The sequence below is a fragment of the Euwallacea fornicatus genome, chromosome 3 (assembly GCF_040115645.1).
Source record: "Euwallacea fornicatus isolate EFF26 chromosome 3, ASM4011564v1, whole genome shotgun sequence".
In the NCBI taxonomy this organism is placed as follows: Eukaryota; Metazoa; Arthropoda; class Insecta; order Coleoptera; family Curculionidae; genus Euwallacea; species Euwallacea fornicatus.
Genome location: NC_089543.1, coordinates 1,419,077 through 1,439,772, shown reverse-complemented (window position 1 = coordinate 1,439,772; position 20,696 = coordinate 1,419,077). Strand labels below are relative to the sequence as shown.

The window sequence follows — 20,696 nt, the reverse complement described above, 5'->3', positions numbered from 1 at the left end:
GACATTTTCACTACAACACCTCGCAGAATAAATGAACTAAATTTAACAAATCTGTCTTCAAGAGAAAAAAGGGCTAGTTTGAAATTTGAGTATAGGTGCATGGTTTTGCACCACCAAACGTTAATTGCCTTTCAATTTATGAACGACAACTACCCTAACCGCTGCGTAGAAAAATAATAGGATCTCGTGCATGGCCTCCCAAATGACCGGATACGGATCCAGTAGATTATTTTTTGTGGGGTCGTTTGAAGTCATTAGCTTATAAAAAAAGGTTGTTCGCAATGAAGAAGATCTAAGAAACAGGATATTCGAGTCTGCGACATTATCAAATCAATACTAGGTCTATTCGAAAGAGCCAATCAATGTTAGGAGGACTTGATTCATATACTGTGAAAGGTGTCATTTCCAACAATTATTGTAAATGTTATTAGTTCCTTATTAATAATTCTGATCAATTTTGTTATTTTGATAGGTCAATTGTTTGACAGTAATTATTTTGCTAGTGAAAGTTGAAATCTTGCTAATAATTCCTGCTTTTAGTTAAATTCCCATTTCAATCAAAGTACGTACATCTACTTAGGGTGACTCTTCTTTGTGAGCGGCCCTTTGTGCGCCGAGTGTCGGAGACATTTTGACTACGCCACGTCGCAGAAAAAATAGACTAAACTTAACAAGTCTGTCTCGAAAAGGAAAAGGGGGTAATTTGAAATGTGGGTATCGGACTGAGCTGGATAGCGTAATATATATGAGTTCGTGTCGGTTAAGCCCGACTCAAGGGAAAAGTGCTTACCGGTGTCCCGCATCCAATGGTTCATAGCTTTTGGGGATGCTTGAACCTCGCACTGCATTACTACGTCTCGGGCAATCGGCGATGCCAAGAGTTGATTCGTAACGCTTATAAGAGGGTGGACTGAAATATTAAATAGGTTATTAGAGCCATAAAATTTATATGTGAGTCACTTTAAAAAGGTTAAGCGATGGGGACACACATGGGGGATAATTTAATGTCTCCCGTTTTATGTTATACACTTTTACCCCGATTTTCTGCTTTCTGCTTTCTGCTTTTATTAAAACACCACTCACTTTTAAACTTATGGCGATTAATGGCTCGGAAGGAAACCTGTCCAGCTTCCAACCTCTTTTATGTATGAACGCAAGAATATGAATTTACCTTCATCTAATAGCACCTATCGAACAAAAATTTATTGAGAATGATATAGCTTTTATCGAAAATAAATAAAACTTCCTGTATAAGGCTTAATTTTCCACCACATTTAACGCTGCAATAACTTGCTGCTCCCAAAATACTTTTAGAACAAGTTTCCGGCTATAAGCTTTAGACATAAAACACAGGTAAAATTAATAAATTTTCCGTTATATTTACCTTTAAAAATGTCCTTCAACCCTATAGAATAATTTATGTGATTTGATCGTATAAAGAAGTCCTGCGCATAAATAATGTAATATATAAGATATCTTAAATTGATTACGTATATGTTGGAATTTTGGACGCACTAGCACTGTTCAAACGAGCAGAGATATACGCAAGTCTGTTAGTACTGATGGTGTAGTACTGGGGGTGGTAGTACTGAAAGCGGAGGGGTTCTATCTACTCCACCAATTGAGGCACTTTGAGAATGTCAAATTATGCACTTGCAAAAATTAATTTCAGTTACACAGTGTAGAGTGAGCCAGACTTAATGTTCAAAGCTGCAAAAGGGCAAGCTGGAGATCTTTTAATGCTAAAGTTAGAAATTTATATTAACATGAGTCAATAACGACTAAATTATCGAAATATGAGGCATGAGATAGATGAAACGAACTTTGATGAACGATTAAAAAACTTATGCTTCCCTCATTTTGCCGGGTTTGAAATTTAAACTTTTAGTATTAAAATTACAACACTTGCGTAATTTACTTTGAAAACGACAATGAACAAGAACAGAATGCATGCAAAGCAAACCTTGTTAAATTATGCGTATGTTTCCATGGTAGCAAAATCACCAAATTTGTTAATGATGGATTTTAAAATTCTGAAAATGGTTGCCAAAATCTCAGTTTTATTTGCATTTTTTAAAATTCATTAAAGAGACATTTTTAATAATACATTACGAATTGTGTTTAAAATGGTCCGATTTAACAACGCAGAAATGGCGGCCATGTATTTTGCCTATGGAACGGCTCCGATAATACTCAAGCTGCAAGACGAATGTATTAAACGCGATTTCCCCACCGAATGTCTCCAAACGTCCAAACTTTTATTAATATTCACGCAAGACTTCGTGAAACTGCCAGTTTCAAAAGGACAACATAGAACCCAGGAAAGCCTGCAAGAGTCGCAACAGGGAATATTGAAGAAGCTGTCATAAATGAAATACAAGGATACCTACAAATTATTACACGAAAGCTCAACAGATTTATTCTTATCATAAGTTACGTGTGCAAATTTTATTATTACCTAAGCATTTCTTTCTTAGCACGAATTTTTGTACTTGGTGACTCAATCTGCAAGAACCCTGAATTTTATAAGGAATGCACGAACGTAGAAAAATAAGCATGTTTTCATAAAAAATGATGATCAAGTGCAGTTTTTTCTTAAAATTTTGGTTGAAATCGCCGGTGATCATCTCATTGAACCTTGCATTCTTACGCAAAGATTTAATGGCGAGCGATGCGAAATTTCGTGAAAATGCTGAGACATTATCGAAAAATGTACCTGAAAAATTAAATTTAAGTTATAATTTGTACATCTTGTATCTCGATAACTTAACTTTTGTACATCTGCGTTAGTATGAAGTTTTCATCTTAAAATTCTTCAACCATTCTCTTCTGAAAGTTTATCTAGCTATTTTCGTGTGGTTTTTTACGTATTCGTGAGCTTCTTCAATCCAAATCTAATTTTAAGTTATCAAATCTAAAGTCGTATTTTTTGTTTTATTAGCAAAGTGATATTAAAATTCGCGCCTCTCGTCGTTCAACAGAGTAAAATATTTTCATTCCTATTAGTAGAGGGAAACATAACATATTTATTACCACAATTAAATTTCATTTTATTTACGATTGATGCCGTTTCAAAAAACACTTTTTCAAATACGACGTGTTAAATTCAAAAAAACTTCACTTAGGTACATAGTTTTCTCGTGTATAATAAATAACAAATCAAAATATTAACCAGTTTTTGGGTGAGTATGCGAATTGCTGGTTGTAACAAACTCTATACAATAATTTAGAATTCTATACACCTTTCAAGTATTATACAATGGTATTAATCTGAAGTTCTTTATATTTCAATTGTATTGTCTCCCCTTGCAAATGCATCAAAATATCCAATACACTACATAAAGCCCCATTTAGCTTCGGTGACAATTTACGATATGTTCCGAATAGCAAATGGAAAAAGGGTTTATTTCGCCCTCTTCCTTGTCCATGCCCAGAATCCCTGATTAAATTAAAGTAAATTTGGAGATAACTGGATTTCGGCACACTTTCTTCTACAGGGGACCGGCAAATAATGCAGATGGAAAGTTCGTGTAGCTCCAGAACTTTTGTTCAGGTGGCAGATTTAAGTACAATAATATACTTACAGTGAACAATAACCTCAAAGCGCTTGCTGACTAGAGGTGGGACCCCATTTTTCGCAATACACAGGTATATGCCCATATCTGTTCTCTGGACATTTGTAAGGGTTAGGACTTCTCCGTCATAGCTCTTGACAACTAAAATAAGCAACGATATTTTAGAATTAGATACTCCAATAGCTAGTCAACACGTGATAATGAAAAGAACTAGTGTAGATACCTTCTTTCTTATGATGAATTTTTAAAGAACCTTATATTTTTCCTTCAGAACGTCTCAGCGGTGTGTAGTCGGTCGATATATCTTAGCTTGCATTAGATTTAGATCAAAAGGTTGAATACGAGGAATGCAGAAAGTAGTGTTTCTCACAAATTAAAATGATCTTAAAACAAATAAACAATCTCAAAACCTATCTGGTAAAGGATCAGTAAATTTTAAAAGTTTTTTACCGGTAAATTAAATTCAGGACACACTTTTAGGGTTAAACTACTATGAGAAAAGTCCCTATCTTTAGAATTTCACTTATAAAACTTTCAGTAAGGAAAAATCTCCATTGCCAATTATCAATCTATAATAGCTTTTCTCCGAGAAGTCCTGCGGGATCGCACCTACTTTTGTTTCGGAGTCTAATAAAATTTAAAAATGAATGTGTTCTGAAAAAAAACCAGGAGCGCATTCAATAGGACTGGATATGAGGAATATTCAAATTTACTTTTATTTCCTGGATGGTATTCCTAAATTATGGATGGTTTATTCAGACATGTATCTCTTTAATACTGATATCTCCTCATTCATATGGGTGTAAAGAATAGTTTATGTTCAGGGAGATTCAAATAATTGGAAACTCTTTAAAATACACTGACTTTCAAAAAAACCGCAACACCAAGAAGAATGCATTGTATGTATTTGAAATTTTGGTATGATTTTAGACTTGTAAAGAGAAAAAAATTATAAAAATTTCAAGTTCGTATTTTAATGCGATATAAAGTTTTTCTTTACTTTTTTATCTGTGACGATCGTTCTTTTTGCAAATTTTTTTACAGGCGGATAGCGATAAAGGTATTATTGTTAGTACCATATTGAATGTGGGGTAGTGCAAAATGCCTCATGTACGCCAAAATACAGTTTATCGGCAGTTAACTTCCTTTGAAAGGGGGAAGAATTGTTGGTATGCATGAGGCAGGTTCACCTTTCCACGAAATTGCACGTAGATTGGATCGAAACGCATCAACAGTGCTAAGAGCTTGGAGAGATTGGTCTAACGAAGGGTCAGTAAATCGTCATCGTGGTAGTGGCCGTCCAAGAATGTCGAACCAACGCGAAGGCCGGCGACTTCGTCGTTCAGGGACAGACGCCCCGTTTGAAACAACTCCGCCTCTTGGTGCTAACTGGGTAGCCACCCGAAATCGAAGGGTCTCCCTTTGTACGATGTATCGCAGAATTCGAAGTTTTGGACTAAATTCATATCGTCCTATGTGTCGACTTCCATTATCACGAAACCACAGGGTGGTCCGACTGGAGTGGTGTCGTCTGAGAGTGCAATGGGTGGATCAGTGGAGAAGAATCGTGTTCAGTGATGAGAGCTGATTTTGTTTATGGCGATCTGATGGACGGTTACGTGTTAGAATGCGCAGAAGAGAGCGATTAAATTTGGACTTTTTGGAAAGGCGTCATTCTGGTTTAACACCAGGTGTCATGGTTTGGGGTGCCATCCAGTAGGGTAGTCGGTCTCCTCTTGTTTGCATTTATGATAGATTAAATGCTCAGAGGTACATTAATAGTGTCTTAGAACCGGTTCTTGTACCATACATGCACGACCATCCTGGAAATACATTTCAACTGGATAATGCGCGACCACATGTAGCCAACGATACTTTGAGGTATTTGGAAGCTGAAAATTTGGATACTTTGCCTTGGCCAGCTCGGTCTCCAGATTTGTCCCCAATAGGGCATGTATGAAATATAATGGATCGGAGACTTCAACGTTTAGCTCGCCCTCCAAAAACCATAGATGAATTCCGCGAGCAGGTGCAGATTGCCCGGGATACAATACCACAGGAAGATATTGACAATTTAATTTTAAGCATGCCACGTTGCTTACAGGAATATATTAATTTAAGAGGAGATACCACCCATTATTAAATTATTATTAAATTTTTTCACTTATTCACAATAATTTTCTTTTGATGTTTTGATCGTTTTTATCTATTACCCGACCCAACGTAATGCCAGAATTTCAAACGTGTACGATGTGTTCTTCTTGGTGTTCCGTTTTTTTTTAAGTCAGTGTATATAACGATTGCGATTTGTGGTTGCAGACTTTCAAACAACGAGATTTTAAAAAAACATAATAAAAAATTTTTTTTCTATAAAAATTATTTATATTCTTGTTGCTATAGAACGCAAGAGAATAATAATACTGATGCATAAAAACAAAATTAGAAATGCCGCATGCCATACCAAAGTTGTATATGCAATTGTTAACTTGTTTCTAGAAGCCTAAGGTTAAAAGAGATATCAACCGAATGCACTTTACTGAAACACTGTACATGACGGGGAAGTAAAAGTCTTTTTTCTCCAATTACACATAATTTTTCGATAAAATCTACCTTTTCCATACAAAAACCAGTTAATATGGTCGTCTAGGTCTTGGGACAAACAAATTTCATTTCTTCAAGATTTATCAATCGGCTCGAAATTCTTTAAAGGTTCAATTTCATCGACGTAAAAAGGAGAGTTTTTGTAATAAATAAGCAAATATTTGCAGATTAAAATCCGGTAGGCAACGAGAGTATAAGCACGTTGGAAAAAATGAGAATTCTCCCTGCTTTGATTGTTCAACTCATTAAAAAGTAAACAGTTCAAAAATGAAGCCTATTACTGCCAGAATACTGACGCCCAAAATATTAAATTTTTCCAGTGTAAACAAACCGAATAATTCTTCTGAAAAAGCGGACTCTCGATTTGGGCCCTGTAGGGCTTTCGCGACCACAACTCATTCAATTGGAAGAATAAAGACAAATGTTTAGTTGGGTTTCAAGTGCTGTTGGATATAAATGCCAGTCGCAATGCTTGTTCTATTTGATGAAACGTGCACCCTCGGACTGGTGAACAATAATTTCTAATAACTTTTTCGACGTTAAACTTCGGCGGTCATATGCTTTCCGTAAAAATGGTTTTTGCAACATTTAATACGCTTACGTGGCTTGGCTTTATTAAGTCCAGACTTCCATTATATTCCCCTTATATTAAAAGTATTTTATTACGTAATTTTTTTGGTCTACCTTCCAAATAGCCATAAATGAGTTTTATTGAATTCCATCCTGTAAAATAATACATCGTTGGCACATTATATTAAAAAACGTACTTGTGTCGGATGCCTTTGATTAAAGGCTCATATTTTGAAAGGCATTTTGAAATCTAAATGCACCTGGATCATCTTTTCTATTCTACTAGGTAATAGGCTATTTAAATTTTAAATGAGCTAGATTTGTCTGTCTCGGTTGTAAAATATATTCTCCTCGCGGAAACTATCGAGACGGATTTGTATTTTTTAAATGGCACCTGTTTATATTGCCGCAGCAAAGATTAAGTCTCTAAATGGTTCCTTGAGCGACATCTTTGTTCTCCTGGAAAAAGTGTAATTAAAACCTCGTTTCATCTCTTCGCTTTCTGAGCAAAAGTCATTGTTAAAATATTTATTTATTAAAATTCTTCCCCATCTGGAGATTTAGGGTTCACTCCTTTCCGTCAATAAGCGGAATGCTCTTAAAAGATGCTGTTTAGGTTTGTTGCCAAACCGACCCAATAAACAATGGTTTTCTTTAAATTAATATCGAAGTTTATACGGATATTCGATAGCGAGTAATAGTAATAAAATAGGACTTGCTTCGAACACCATCAAAAATATGGCTTCGGCTTAGGATTCTAAACTAAGTAAAAGGTTATGGGATCGCATTTTAACAACACTATTTTGCACTTACTTCCTCGCGTTTTATAGCGCTCTATATTTAAATAAAGATCATAAGAACGAATGGCGCATACCCTTTTCTCTCCCTCCTTCGTGCCTTAAGATGATGTTCCTTCCGTCTTGCCTCTTCCAACTGACCGTTGGGTCTGGGACACCCACAGCTTTGCACCTCAGACGAATGGTCCCACCTTCAATGGCCATTCCAGACCCCTCTGACGATTCGTTGTCTGGAAGAATATCGGGAGGTATCACCACGTTTAGAATTCCCATCTGAAAGGAGAGCACGGCAGTGCAATAAAAGAATTCCTGTGACATTCTTTCATTTGTTTAAACAGAAAGCAAACGTTAGAAAAACCTTATGGAATTTCGTATTAAGCTCAAAGCTTTGTGCGATACGCTTCATGCCACCGCAAAAATTAAGCTCTTTCCAAATTCGAGCAAAAATATTTAAAGGCTCCGCAACAATGAAATGTGTATAAAACTTGGAAGCATGAGTTTCATTAAATACCAAAATTCATAATTAAATTTGTGCTCATAAGTCTTTTCAGTTATTGCGTATTTTCGGTTCGCGAATTATTACAATTTTCAAGTTTACCTGACTTCTCATGGGGTCAGTATTAATTTGGCACATATACGTCCCCGCATCCTCCTTTTGGACATTGTGAACATTCAATTTCCACGTGTTGTGTCCATTATGCGTTACTTCAAGTCTGGAATTTTGAGCCACCATGTGGGTGTGAATAGCTAAGATTGCTTTAGTGTCAGATTTAATCCAAGCCACCTGCAACAAATGAATAAAGAAAATGAGGATAATTCACGTTTTGCCCGTTTCAACATCCTTCCAAGTACTTTTGCTGTTTATCTTTTCGAATAAAGTTAAACTTACAAAGGGCAGAAAGTGGAAGTGAGGGATAATTCAAACGGTTCTGAATTTAAACGGATTTCAAGCCATTCAGGTAAGTTGGAAGACATCCCTAATTTATCAAGACCATTACACACGGCCCTGTATATTATTAAATTTATATCCATCCCAGTGCGTAAGATATATCGTGGTAGATTTACTCGGAGAGAAGACAAGTGATTAACAGCACATGTGAAGTAGACGTGCGGTAAAATATTTTGGTCTCTGGAGACCTAGAAACAATTCCGCAGTCTGTTTCATTAAATTTTAATAAATGATTTAATTAAAACTTTCCTGCTTTTAAAGCCGTTTTCAATTCTCACGGATGTTCTATAGATTTACTTTTCTTTATTTAAACTACTGCAGATGATGCTGAATTGTTTTGTCTTTCTGCATAATGTAAAATTTTGGTATTCAATTAACTGACCGTTACATGTATTTATTTAAACTGCTCGTGCCTAATATTCGATATAATTTGTTTTACTTCGAACGATAAATGGATAAATTAGAAGAATTCATTGCAATTTGATTTTGGGTTGAACATTTTTCATTTATACACTGCTTCATTGATGCACGGTGTAATTGAATAAAAGTAATATACAGTTTGTAAATGAGTGTTTACAGCCAAATCATTTTTATTATTAAGAGAATTACTATATTTTTTACAATTGTTTAACACAGCATTTTTTTACTTGCTAAAGTGCTTTTTTATTATTTGTTTCATTACATATAAGCTGAGTGCAATAGTTATATAACAAACTGGCATTACCCGGCAAATTCTTAATTCCAATTTTATGATTTTTTCAAAAGTGAATTGTTTAATAGATTTTTTTTGATGATTTGAAGATGGATTTTGATTTTTGCAGTTAACTCAAAATATTTTGAACGATTATAATTGGGTTTTAATTTACCTCTTTTCATTTTCATAGAATATTTGGATCTTCCTATAAAGACAGGACTTTTTTGAGGTCTTCACTACTTTAAAAATATTCTTAGATTTTTTAAATGTTCAAGTGGTCCTTTGTTAATTACACTAATTTAAATAGATATTCAATATATTTCAAATTTTAGACGAACTGTTAGTACACGAGACCGCTAGTGCAACTGAACTTGTTTTAATTAAAAATGTGCATCCCCTGTGGAAATTAAACGCTCGAAATTTAGTGCAAATATCTTACCCGGGTTCGCAAAAATGTGATATTTATTTGATAGGGATATTTAGAGTATTGATACTTCGAAAAAGTACCCAAAGGAAATATGTTTTTTTTTTAAACCTTAATTGCCGGTAGAAGTATTTGTCAACCTTTGATATCTCCCTGTATTTTATAATTTCTTAAACACTTTTAGATACTTCTTAGTTGCCTAATTTTTTTCTTTGCATTTTCCAACAAAGTATTTTGGTAACGACAAAAACTTCGATTACCGTTTTCCACTTTTTTCAAGATTGTTGAATAAGTACCTTTTCAAAAAACTTCACATTCATATATCAGCTTTTTAAGGCAAATTTAAATATTCAATCTCAAATAAATAAAAATGTTTGGGTTTTTGTAAATACGTTAAATTGGCTGTTTTATCAGAATAAATAAAAAGTTGATTTATAAAAATGAAAACGGTTTCGCTTTATTTTAAACTCTTTGTTATTAATGAGCCATAAAAATGTACAATGTGTGTTAAATCCAAATACCTTGAGAAAAGTTTTAATAAAATAAGGGACATAATAGTAAAGATGTCTAGAATTACTATTAATTAGTTAATAAAAGAATAAATTAATAATCATGAAAAATTAGATTGCCATTTAAGAAGCGTTTGTCATCGTTAAGCTTCTTCAGATTAGTTCGAATTAATTATCCTCCACCGACATACTCATCGAGTCAATTTTAAGGCTTTTGAAATAGAGCAATAAAGCAATTGTTCAGTAATTCATATGTATGTATGTATATAATTATATACGTATATGATGCGTGCTTACCTATATTATAGTTAGACCATTAAATGTTTACTTAAATATGAAAAGATTTAAGGAAATGTTTAGTTAATATGCTCTTATATATGTATGTTTTGAAGATATTATAAAATATATTTTTCGTTGCTTTGATGCATGTAAATTCATGTATCAACGTTGAATTTCAATATCAAATAAATCTCTCACGAACGGTAAATAGAATTTGAGGGATTTTCCCGCTAAAAGGGACCGATAATAGACATTGATTCTAAAGAATGGCCACAATTGGTTTTTCGCCTGATTTTATTTACAAGAAACTTTGTTTGCAAGAAGTAAAATCCAATAAGTGTTTGGTGCAGGCTGATTGGACATCTTTGTGTTACCTCCGGCAAACCCACAATGCAATCAGCGCTATATATAGGTGCTATCGGTGATCTCGGCGGCATCTTTGATAAAATCATTTTATACTTTTCTTTTCCGATATTTCAGGAGCGTGAGAAATTGAAGATATCGACGTATATTGGGAAAATAACTTCGTCACAAAGAGTTCATATTTTGTGGAACCCGTTAGTTTTTGTCTTTTATACGAAAATTCTTCAAATAGTTTGGCTTTCGCTCCAATAAATTCATATTTTCGCTCGCACAAATATTGGACGATTATAGGTTGTTATTGGAATACAAATCCTGTTCAATATATGGCAAATATGAATATTGCTTAAACTGCGTATGTGAAAGCTGTATATAAACTTACTACCGAAGTTCCTTTGTGCGAATTTTAATTACACAGATTATCAAAGTCTGCTGAACATTTGAATTCGTGTCTGTAAGTTATAAACAAATCTCCATCATAAGCAGAAGAGCAGTGAACTCGAGTATCTTAAATATTTACCTTGTAAGCCGACAAGTGGTTGACAACGCAAGTAAAGACGATATCCCTGCCTTGAGTGACTGTGTGATTCTCCAAAGGAGCCAGAAATTCAGGCTCGGGCTCTGGCATTTGACCTAAAACACAACAAAAAGACAACTGCAAAGGGTGTAGTAACAGGGGTTGCTTTTACCTAGGGATTTTAATTAAAATTACCACCGGAATGCGGTATTTGAATATTTGGGTGATATTTTATAATTATTCCTCATACAATTTAAACGATTTTTATAAAGGACACACTCAAGACTTCTCTAATCAAACCTTTATTATATTCGTGCAGCAACGGATAGTTTGGGAAAGGGCGGTTCTGCAGCAATTTTGACCCACCTAAATATCAAACAGTTTGTTTTTGTCCCCAATTTTAGATAATGGAGAATTGTTGGGTTCGCATTTAAATGTCCGCAACCCGCCACCTGAATGCGAGTAAATATTTAATAAGCAACATTCCAATGTAAATCAGTCTCATTTTCACGAGTGTGACATTTCGACTATTTAAATTCTTATGTTGGCCCGGCTCCGACTTTGTACACAGGACACGTTCCTGCCTGCTTTCAGCAGATTATACTGTTGAATATCTTCAGTTCGCTTCTTTACTTATCTGGTTGCCAAGTCTATGCAGTTAACCAGGGGATATTTCCACTTTTATTTAATGGAAAAGCTCATTGAATTTTAGTCCACCTATAAAGATAAATACGTGTTTTTTCGCCGCCAGGTTAGTAACTCAGGTCGCATTGGAAAAGCAATGACTGTTAAATTTAAAATTTTTTTCATTTTCGAATTTACATAAACCCAAAATAAGTTGCAATTACTTTAAGCGAGAGGAAGCAGCCTCTACATTTTCCATAAAGTCGGTTTAAGCCAGTTTATTTAAATCGTATTTTCGGCGAAAATAAATCCATAATGCTAACTTACAGAACTGGTCTTTTCCGGCATAATGCTTCAAATGTTCAGTCGTTTGTTTAAGTTTTTGAAATTACTGTAAATTTGAAATAAATTGAAATTACATTAAGACAATGGAAATCCTGTAAATTTTAATATTCGTTAAAGTCGGTTAAAGCCGCTTAACATAAATTCATTCCTCTGAATACCGGAACTCACTTTTGTGTCCCTGAAAAACGACATAAAGTTTGTTAAATTTTGTCGATGTTAAAGCCAGTCTAGTTGAAATTCGATTTTTGAAATGTATGCAAATCTAAACTAGCTTCAGATTATTTTAAGATAGAGGAGCCACTCAAAAGTTTTTCATCCTTCCAAAAGTCGGTTAACTCAAATTTTATTTTTATGAAAGACTGTTAAATTAAAGAAAGTTATGACGTATCGTAATTTAAATCTCGGTTTTGCCTTCAAGTATTCATAGTGTTAACTAATCAGAAGTTAATATTCAAGCCCTAATATAGTACTACAGATCACTAAAATTAAAAAGTGTATTCTACTTTTAAAATGCAAAAATTTTAAAAAATATCAAAGGAAAACTTGCTCAATATTAAATTTACACCACAATTAATTTAATTACTTGTTTATAGATGGATTAGTTGCAAAACTTTCCCGCCAAATTTGCGAAAAATCCAAGATGTCTTGCGGAAAAGCGTCAGTTCAATATGAATAGATTTATTTTCTTCTCTACTTTAGGTCAACAATTGCTTTAAACATGAGGCATGCTGATAGGAAAAAAAAACAAAAATCCGAAAATGAAAAATATACCTTTTTCTTCATTTATTACGTCATATTTCATTACTGGAGCTGTGAAGTAAGTTCGATATATTTACAATATAAAGGCCCTGAATGGTAAATACGTTTTCCGTTCCTTAGAAGCGAGAGTTTAACTAGAAAACTTTGAAACTTAATCAAATAAAAGTAACTTTGAAAAATGATTTAACATTCGTTTGAAATTGTACTTCCTGGACTGAATGTCGGGGAAAGTTAAAGCACTGTTGGATGCCCGAAACGAGGCGGAAAAAATTATTGCTTAGTTGAACATTTTAATAGACCAGTATGCATGTAATCCATCTGTTTTAACATTAAAAAGGTTTTTCCACTGGTGGAGTCTAACAATGGGGGATTTATCTTTTTAAACTAGCTAAATTCAGACGGCTTTTTAACCTATTGCCCTTTATAATAGTTGAACAAAGCTGTCTCATGTAACGTAATTTTCAGACCAAAAAACAGAAAAAAAGTACCTCGAACGCTTTAAGGAAGGAATTCTCATATGGTGGTTCAAGCTCGAACGTGAGGTATTTAAGCAACGCACCATGGCAAATTTGTCGTTTACCATGTATGTTTAACATAACTTTAAGCCTGCTTCGAAACATGGCATTTTACTAGTTAACACTTAATAGATAACACCCATGCATTGCATGTAGGTCTGGCCTTAACCAGATTTTCCCAAACCGAACTATTGACGCGTACTATATTAGGTTTGGAGAATCTACTGCATATTTTATTACTTTTGTTGCCAAAAACTCTTCCATTTCAACGTATTTTCTGGCTTCTGGATGTGAATTATGACCATTAGATATCACATATTGACCAATACTTGAAATGCATACTGATGCCACTATTATATAGGGCTTTTTGATGTATTTGCACAATAATCAGGAGAATATTGATTTGAAGGCAATTAACGGGTGGGGGCAAAGCTCCTATATTATAACTGAAACATGTATTTTCCACTAATTTAAAACAAATGACAACAAAGGTTCCAACTGTGCCACGCTTTGTATAACAATCCATGATAAAGTCGAAATTTTCTTTGTTGCCTTTGTTAATGAACTTTAAGGCGATTTTGAAATTCAATACTTTTTGAAATTGTAAAATTTTGCTTATGCATCAATACTCAATTCTGTACAAATAGAACCATAACGTCCAGCTTTGTTGATACAACCTATATATTATTTACCCTACAGTACAAAATTATTGATGATATTGAAAGTTTAAAATTTTGCCGCAGGCTAAGATATAAATTCAGGCTTTAATCAGAAAATAAACGGCTTACATTATGTGACTTGTGAATGCCTGTCTATAGACCTATTTACCATTCAATTATAAATTGCAAGGGGCTGTAAGGCATCACACATCAAATATAGAGAAAAAAATTGATTCCGTAATCTATCACGTATAATTGTTTTTTACATGAATGATATGCATAGTTTGTAGTTCGTATCTTTGCGAGTGTACCAAATTAGGTAGCACGTAGGTGTCTAGAGTGTGCTGGAAAACTTAATATTCACATAAGAAAAATAGATATAATATACATGTCGTCTAGAGACTAGACTAACGGGATAAAATTAACAATGGGGACGTATAGGAGTTGAATAAAGGTGGTGGTGTCAACGTACGTCTTTGAGTTGGTTATTTGTTACGATTTTAGCACGATCGGAATATACAGGGAGTTCAGACTAGTTAGTATAAAAATGAAAAAGGTGAAATTAAAGCGAAAAAAGTTAAAAAAAGTTCCTATAAATATTGATTCGATAAAGCACCGTGACTGAGATATGACCCTCCAGAAGGCTTTTAGTAGTTGGATATATTTTTAATTAATTTTCTTTGCCACTAAGATAATGAAATGAAAATTATTGCTAATAATCATACTATAAAGGTCTGTAAAGATTATAAGGTTCATCAAGATAAGGGTCGTTTTCTAATTAAACTTTAACGAAATTAATTTTTTTTTAATTTTTTTAACTTATCAAGCTAATAACATAATTTTTTTAATGATTCAGCAGTTTTGGAAGAAAAAAAAATATTTACCGGTTTTTTTCGAATTCTGCCTAATTTAGTAAGAAATAATTACTTTTGAAAGAATGTAGGACTTCGAAAAGTAACATCTTTTTTATATTCACATAGTAAGCATCTTTCATGGTGACAATATCCTTGTAGCGATTATTATTTTTTGTAATGGAAATAGTCTGGACGCTGAAAGAGACCTACGGATGTACCTACAAAGTTGCTAATTAATGTAATAAAGCAAAGGTGTAAAGAAAATGCATTTTTATATTGAATTTTAGGTTACAACGTTGTATTTTAAAAAAGTATTAAAAACATGTAAGTGACAATAACTTCAATGAAAGTGTCAGCGTGAAAGATGTCTAAAATGTTAAAGAAAAATGTGAAAATGTTAAAAAAATGTTACTGTTTTGAGTTATAAATTATTTTAAAAATAATTATTTCTGACTAAACTAAGCAGAATTAAAAAAACTAACGAAACATTCCTTTAAAAAATTATAATTAAAAAAAAGTAATATTATTTACTTGAGAATTCAAAGGAATAAAGAAAAATCGAAAATATTTTTTAAGGGTAGATAGAAAGCTACCCTTATTTTAATCAGTTTTGATGAAACTTATGATAGTTAAAGACCCTTATAGTATGATTATTACGTACAGTTTTCTTCTCATTATCTCCATAAGTTAGTTATTTTAAAAATTACAATATCTAAGTGATAAGACCCTTTTCCAGAGCCATATCTTAGTAACATTATTCCGTCAAGTCAACATTTATAGAAACTTTTTTAACCATTTTTAGCGCTACTGCTACCTCTTTAAGATTTGTACCAATTTTTTCAAACACCCTGTATGTATGTTAATGATTTCCCTCTATTCATATATTTTATTTTTCTAATGTTTAGTTCATAAATTAATAGTTCTTCATCTTCCCACGTTTTACCTGCCTTTGTTAGACCAGTTTTTCTTGACATCAGTTAATTCAAGTTCAAAAATATAAAATTCCTGAAACGTCACTAGTCACATTGTATGTTGACTTTAAATAGATTTGATGCATGCGCCATGATGCACATGCAAAGATCTAATCAACAAACCATATGCAGGTAGAATTCACGACTATTTTAGCCCTTCGGGCAGAGTTTGATCTGCTATCTGACTGCCGCATAAAAATATTGTAATTTGTAACATTTAATAAACCACTTAATCAAATTCTGATACAATGACAATTGTTATTAATGGTCAATAATAACAATAGAGGATCGTTTAAGTAAACATCCACATTTGGTTAACCATTAGTTTGGGCAGACGTTAGTGTCAGCAGCAAATATTATTCTCTTTGCACACACACACATAGTCTCCCACACAGTAAATACTGTACACAAACTAAATTACAATATTAGCAGTTAACTTAAATGCTTGTAATTGACGGAGCGGATGTATATGCATTAAGTATGGTATCATAACCTATTACTGGCAATTTCCACTTAGGACATAAAGAAGGGCTGTTGCATTATGTCACTCCAAAGTTACAGCTAACACCAAACAATTAAAGCTAATTGTCTATTTGATAGAACGCTATCGCACGAAATATATAACCCAAAGAAGGGAAACGGCTAGTATTGATTACCCCAAGGGTTCCCGAGGGGTAAAAGGGATACTTTAAAAAGTTAACCGACCTTGCACTTATCTGAATAAACATATTTATTTATTATGCGGCTTAATTCTCTACTAAAGAGCAAATTAAAAGCTAACTGCAAGGGCCTGATTTTGGGCTCGACGTGTTTTATCGTCGAGATTATAATTTTAAACCTGACATTTATAGATCTTTAGGAGACAAGAGATCGTTTGGGGAGTACAAGTCTGTCGAAAATGGTATAGACGGGTGGAGTCCATTAAATTTCATTTAAAAGGGTAGAGAGTAAAATTCCCATTAGTTTGCCCTTGACTTATAAGCCTTAATTGAAAATCGGAATTTTAGTGTGAACAATTACAATTAATCCCTTCCTAATAAGATTATTCGATTGTAAAGAAATTCCTCTATATAACATTAAAAAAGTTGCAATCTCATGAACTTGTATTGGTTTTCCTGAGAGAAACATCTTCATTAGAGGTAAAATGGGAATCGTACCTGCATTTCGCGGCAAAAATCTGCTCTAGACTTCGATACATTTCGCAGATTGTTTTTAGCAGGCAATTTATCACTGACATCCGAATGTTCGATACAGAGCGAATCGCAAATTTATTAATTGCCAAGAATCGCAGACAAATTACATGCGATTTAGCCCCATACGCGTACGAATATAAAAATAAGTTTACGTATTCCTCCAATATGGGCGTTTTGATTTGATTTCTTGCTATTCCAATGTCAGAACAGATTTACGACGGTTTTAAAGGATATTTTTATATTTGATAAAAATGCTGCTTTAGTTCACACGAGGAGGAATGAGGATGCCTCCCGTACCGCCTCTTTACCTGAGCGTTCGAATTTGAAGATAAATTGACTTTTATGTCTTTTAAATCTTGTTTGATGGCAGCTCCGCATGGGAAGCAAAGAATAAGACGGGGGGTATCTTTCTTAAAATGGTTTTCATATTTAGATATAAGAATATGTTTAAAATAGACTTCACTAGTCTGAAGTCAGATAAATAAACTTACAAAGTGGGAAACAAATAAAATGGTTACCAAAGTGTGTGCTTAGCTTAAATGTAGTGTGAGACAAGATAAGATAACACAACACAACAGAACAACCAGTGTTAGTCGAGATGAAAATCTTGCACACAAACTTCAGTGTAATTCTAAGCTAAATTAATAGAAATCCCGAAATTTCTTAGTTTACGTTGGTTTCATTTTCAACAAATTCCATTCCGGGGCGAAAATAATTTCACTGTAATTCGCACAACGTTAGAATGCGTTTACTGAATTAAAGGGCTGCTGCATTACCGCGATTCAACACCTATTTCAACAATTTGCTGCATTATTGGCGTTTATGCAACTGTTATGATTCGCTTTTAATATTCTCAGTACACTAAAATGCACTTCAAATATTTTAGTGTCAGCCTTTAAACAGGGAAAAATTCCATTCTAGTTTGATTAATTTCATGCGCAACGTTATTTAATAAAAACACTAAGTTTGTTATTAGAAAAGTTCCTACATCAAGAAATCGAAATATGACACCCTATCAGCTTTGCACATCTCATCTTGTTCAAACAAGATTTTCAGATTACTTTTTTAGGTATTCGACATATAATTGCAATTACTTTATAGCGCTTCCAACCGGTTTAATCGGAAATGGCATTAAATAAATGAAGTTGAAATGGGACCCTCTCCAAGTGATACTTCGACTCTAGAGGGTGAGTATTTTCTTATGGTTAGAGAAAGGGAACTATTACAAAGTTGCTTAAATGGGGAAAGAATTGCAATTTAGGAGACCAATTAAAGGCAACTTTCGTTTCTTTGAAAAAGTTTATGGCCAACTTTTAATCGACGCTATTATAATTGGTTTTAAATTCATTATATAAATATGAATGCCGAAGGGAATTTTCACCTTAACGACGTAATGCATCACGCATAAATCAGGTTCGTTCTGTCTATTGTTATTTTTGATTTCTTTAACGTTCAAATTCCTTCACATTTTCACACGCAACATTAAGAAACAACTTTGTTTTTCTTATAGTTCAGTCTATCGTGAATAAGAAAAAAGATACCTGTCTTGAGATGGTCTCGTCTTTGAACTGCAATTCCCTCCCTATTGTGCAACAATTCCGCAACTCAAATAGTTTCCAAGATTCTTTCGCTAACCATAAAATTGCGGCTTATTCACTATAACTGTATACCGAGTGGTACATAGAAAATATCAAAGATCCAGTGTAGATAAATTATAGTTCGTGCGATCCTAAATTACTAATTTTTTATTAAATTATTTCGTTTTCAATCTGAGCAAACTATGCCTTTGGTTCTTATCACTCTGATACGATAATTACAGGCTTTTCGAACTAAACTTATGGTTGTCCCGAAAAAACTTAATTGGCATTTCAGATTAATTAACATCTAAAATTTTCTTATTAATTTCGACAATCAGACATTATAATAGCACCTTTATGAGTTAAGGTTAGTTAATGTCTTCCATTCCGAATTTAATTGGCAGATTAAATAATTTTCTAGTTGCACTTAATCTTATTTTTGAAACCTAAGCTAAGTTACCACATGAATTTTTTACACTCAAACCTACCTCATGGTTGAAAAATCGTTTTAGCGCAATCAGGACTGGTACTTGAACCACTTCCGGAACGGATATAACTGGGAAGCAATTCTATTGTCATGGAATGGTTCAAACATCATGATTCTGTTAAAGCATTTGAAACACGATTGTACCCCGAGTTTCAGTCAAACAAGAGATTCAGTATTTGAATGATAAATATTTCATTCAAATTAATTTGGAAATAAAAAGAAGTAAATAAACAATAAATATGATTTTTTGCATTCTTATTAGCGTTCCAAAACAGCAGCCATTTTTCAACCAAAACAAATAATACTTTTTGCATTCAAAGTGAGTAAATTTTATCAGAGTGTCCTCAGCTCGAGTGAACAAACGTCTCTAAAACTTCAACTTTCCAAGCGATATTCTTGTATCTGGAATTATATATGTTCTAGCTTAAAACTTTCTTGCCACTGACAGATCCTAGCGAAGAGAGAAACAGCGGCAGGATAATTCAAATCTTTCGCGCGTGTATAAGGAAGTTTCCGGCTTAAGTTGTATTGAATTATCTACGAGGCTTCAAACGGTTTCACTTTTCTCGTAAGTACAGGGTGTTCGGTTTTTTTATAGCAGGATCTTAATCGCACATTTTACGTATAAAAATAATATTAGTTTGCTATATAAACTATATCCGAAAAATGCTTTGGTAATGAAATACAGGATGTTGAAGTTTTGTACTTTTTCAATTATTTTTTTTAGCTCCCAAAGTTCTTGAGATATTTAGCTTAAATTAGAGCATACGTTGATAACATAATTAGAACGATGTCCTTCACATTATTCCTTGATGGTGAAGAACAAGCTAAGTGCAAACTACCTAGATACATGGGTAAGTCGTGGAGGATCAATTGCTCAGCCACCTCGATCGCCCGATCTAACATATCTAGATTTTTATATTAGATGGTTCATGAAGGAAAATGTATACTTTACTACTGTAAACATTGAACACGAACTTCTAAAGCAGATAAGAAATTCTGCTAGAATAACCGCTCAAAATTTGAGAGATGTACGGTGCTCTTTATGGCGACGTTCTAATTTATGTGTCCAACGTAATGGCGATCATTTAGAGCAATTTCTGTAATCATAATTATTTGATATTAATTTAGATTATTTTGTTATTGAATATATTATCGATTTTAAATTTATTCTGTATTTGAAGTTACTATTTCCCAGTTGTGTTTCATTATTTTTTATTTCTCTTCTGTTGAATATGCGTTTTGCTCTTAGATTGTCAATAAACAAATCCTTACTTCGGTCTACATCGTGGTAGTGTGTCAGAACATGTTGTGTCAGTAGAGAGTCAGAAACCAACCAAACCTTCTCAGTAAAAAAAAACTCACGCCCTACTTCACCATTTTACAAATAGCTGAAAAACAGTGATAGATGCTAAAATGCCCAAGACATATAAAAAT

General features: G+C 33.5%; 1 protein-coding gene across 4 annotated transcripts in view; it reads right to left on the bottom strand.

Annotated features, from left to right (window-relative positions):
* LOC136350646 (lachesin-like) overlaps positions 1-20,696 on the bottom strand; it is a 314,414-nt gene that overhangs the window by 5,367 nt on the left and 288,351 nt on the right. For all 4 annotated transcript variants that reach the window (XM_066302592.1, XM_066302594.1, XM_066302593.1 and 1 more), the window contains 5 exons: positions 11,279-11,391; positions 8,142-8,327; positions 7,621-7,816; positions 3,585-3,716; positions 791-910 (listed from right to left, as the gene is read on the bottom strand). In XM_066302592.1, the coding sequence (XP_066158689.1) occupies positions 791-910; positions 3,585-3,716; positions 7,621-7,816; positions 8,142-8,327; positions 11,279-11,391 (747 nt within the window). The remainder of the gene's footprint in view (positions 1-790; positions 911-3,584; positions 3,717-7,620; positions 7,817-8,141; positions 8,328-11,278; positions 11,392-20,696) is intronic.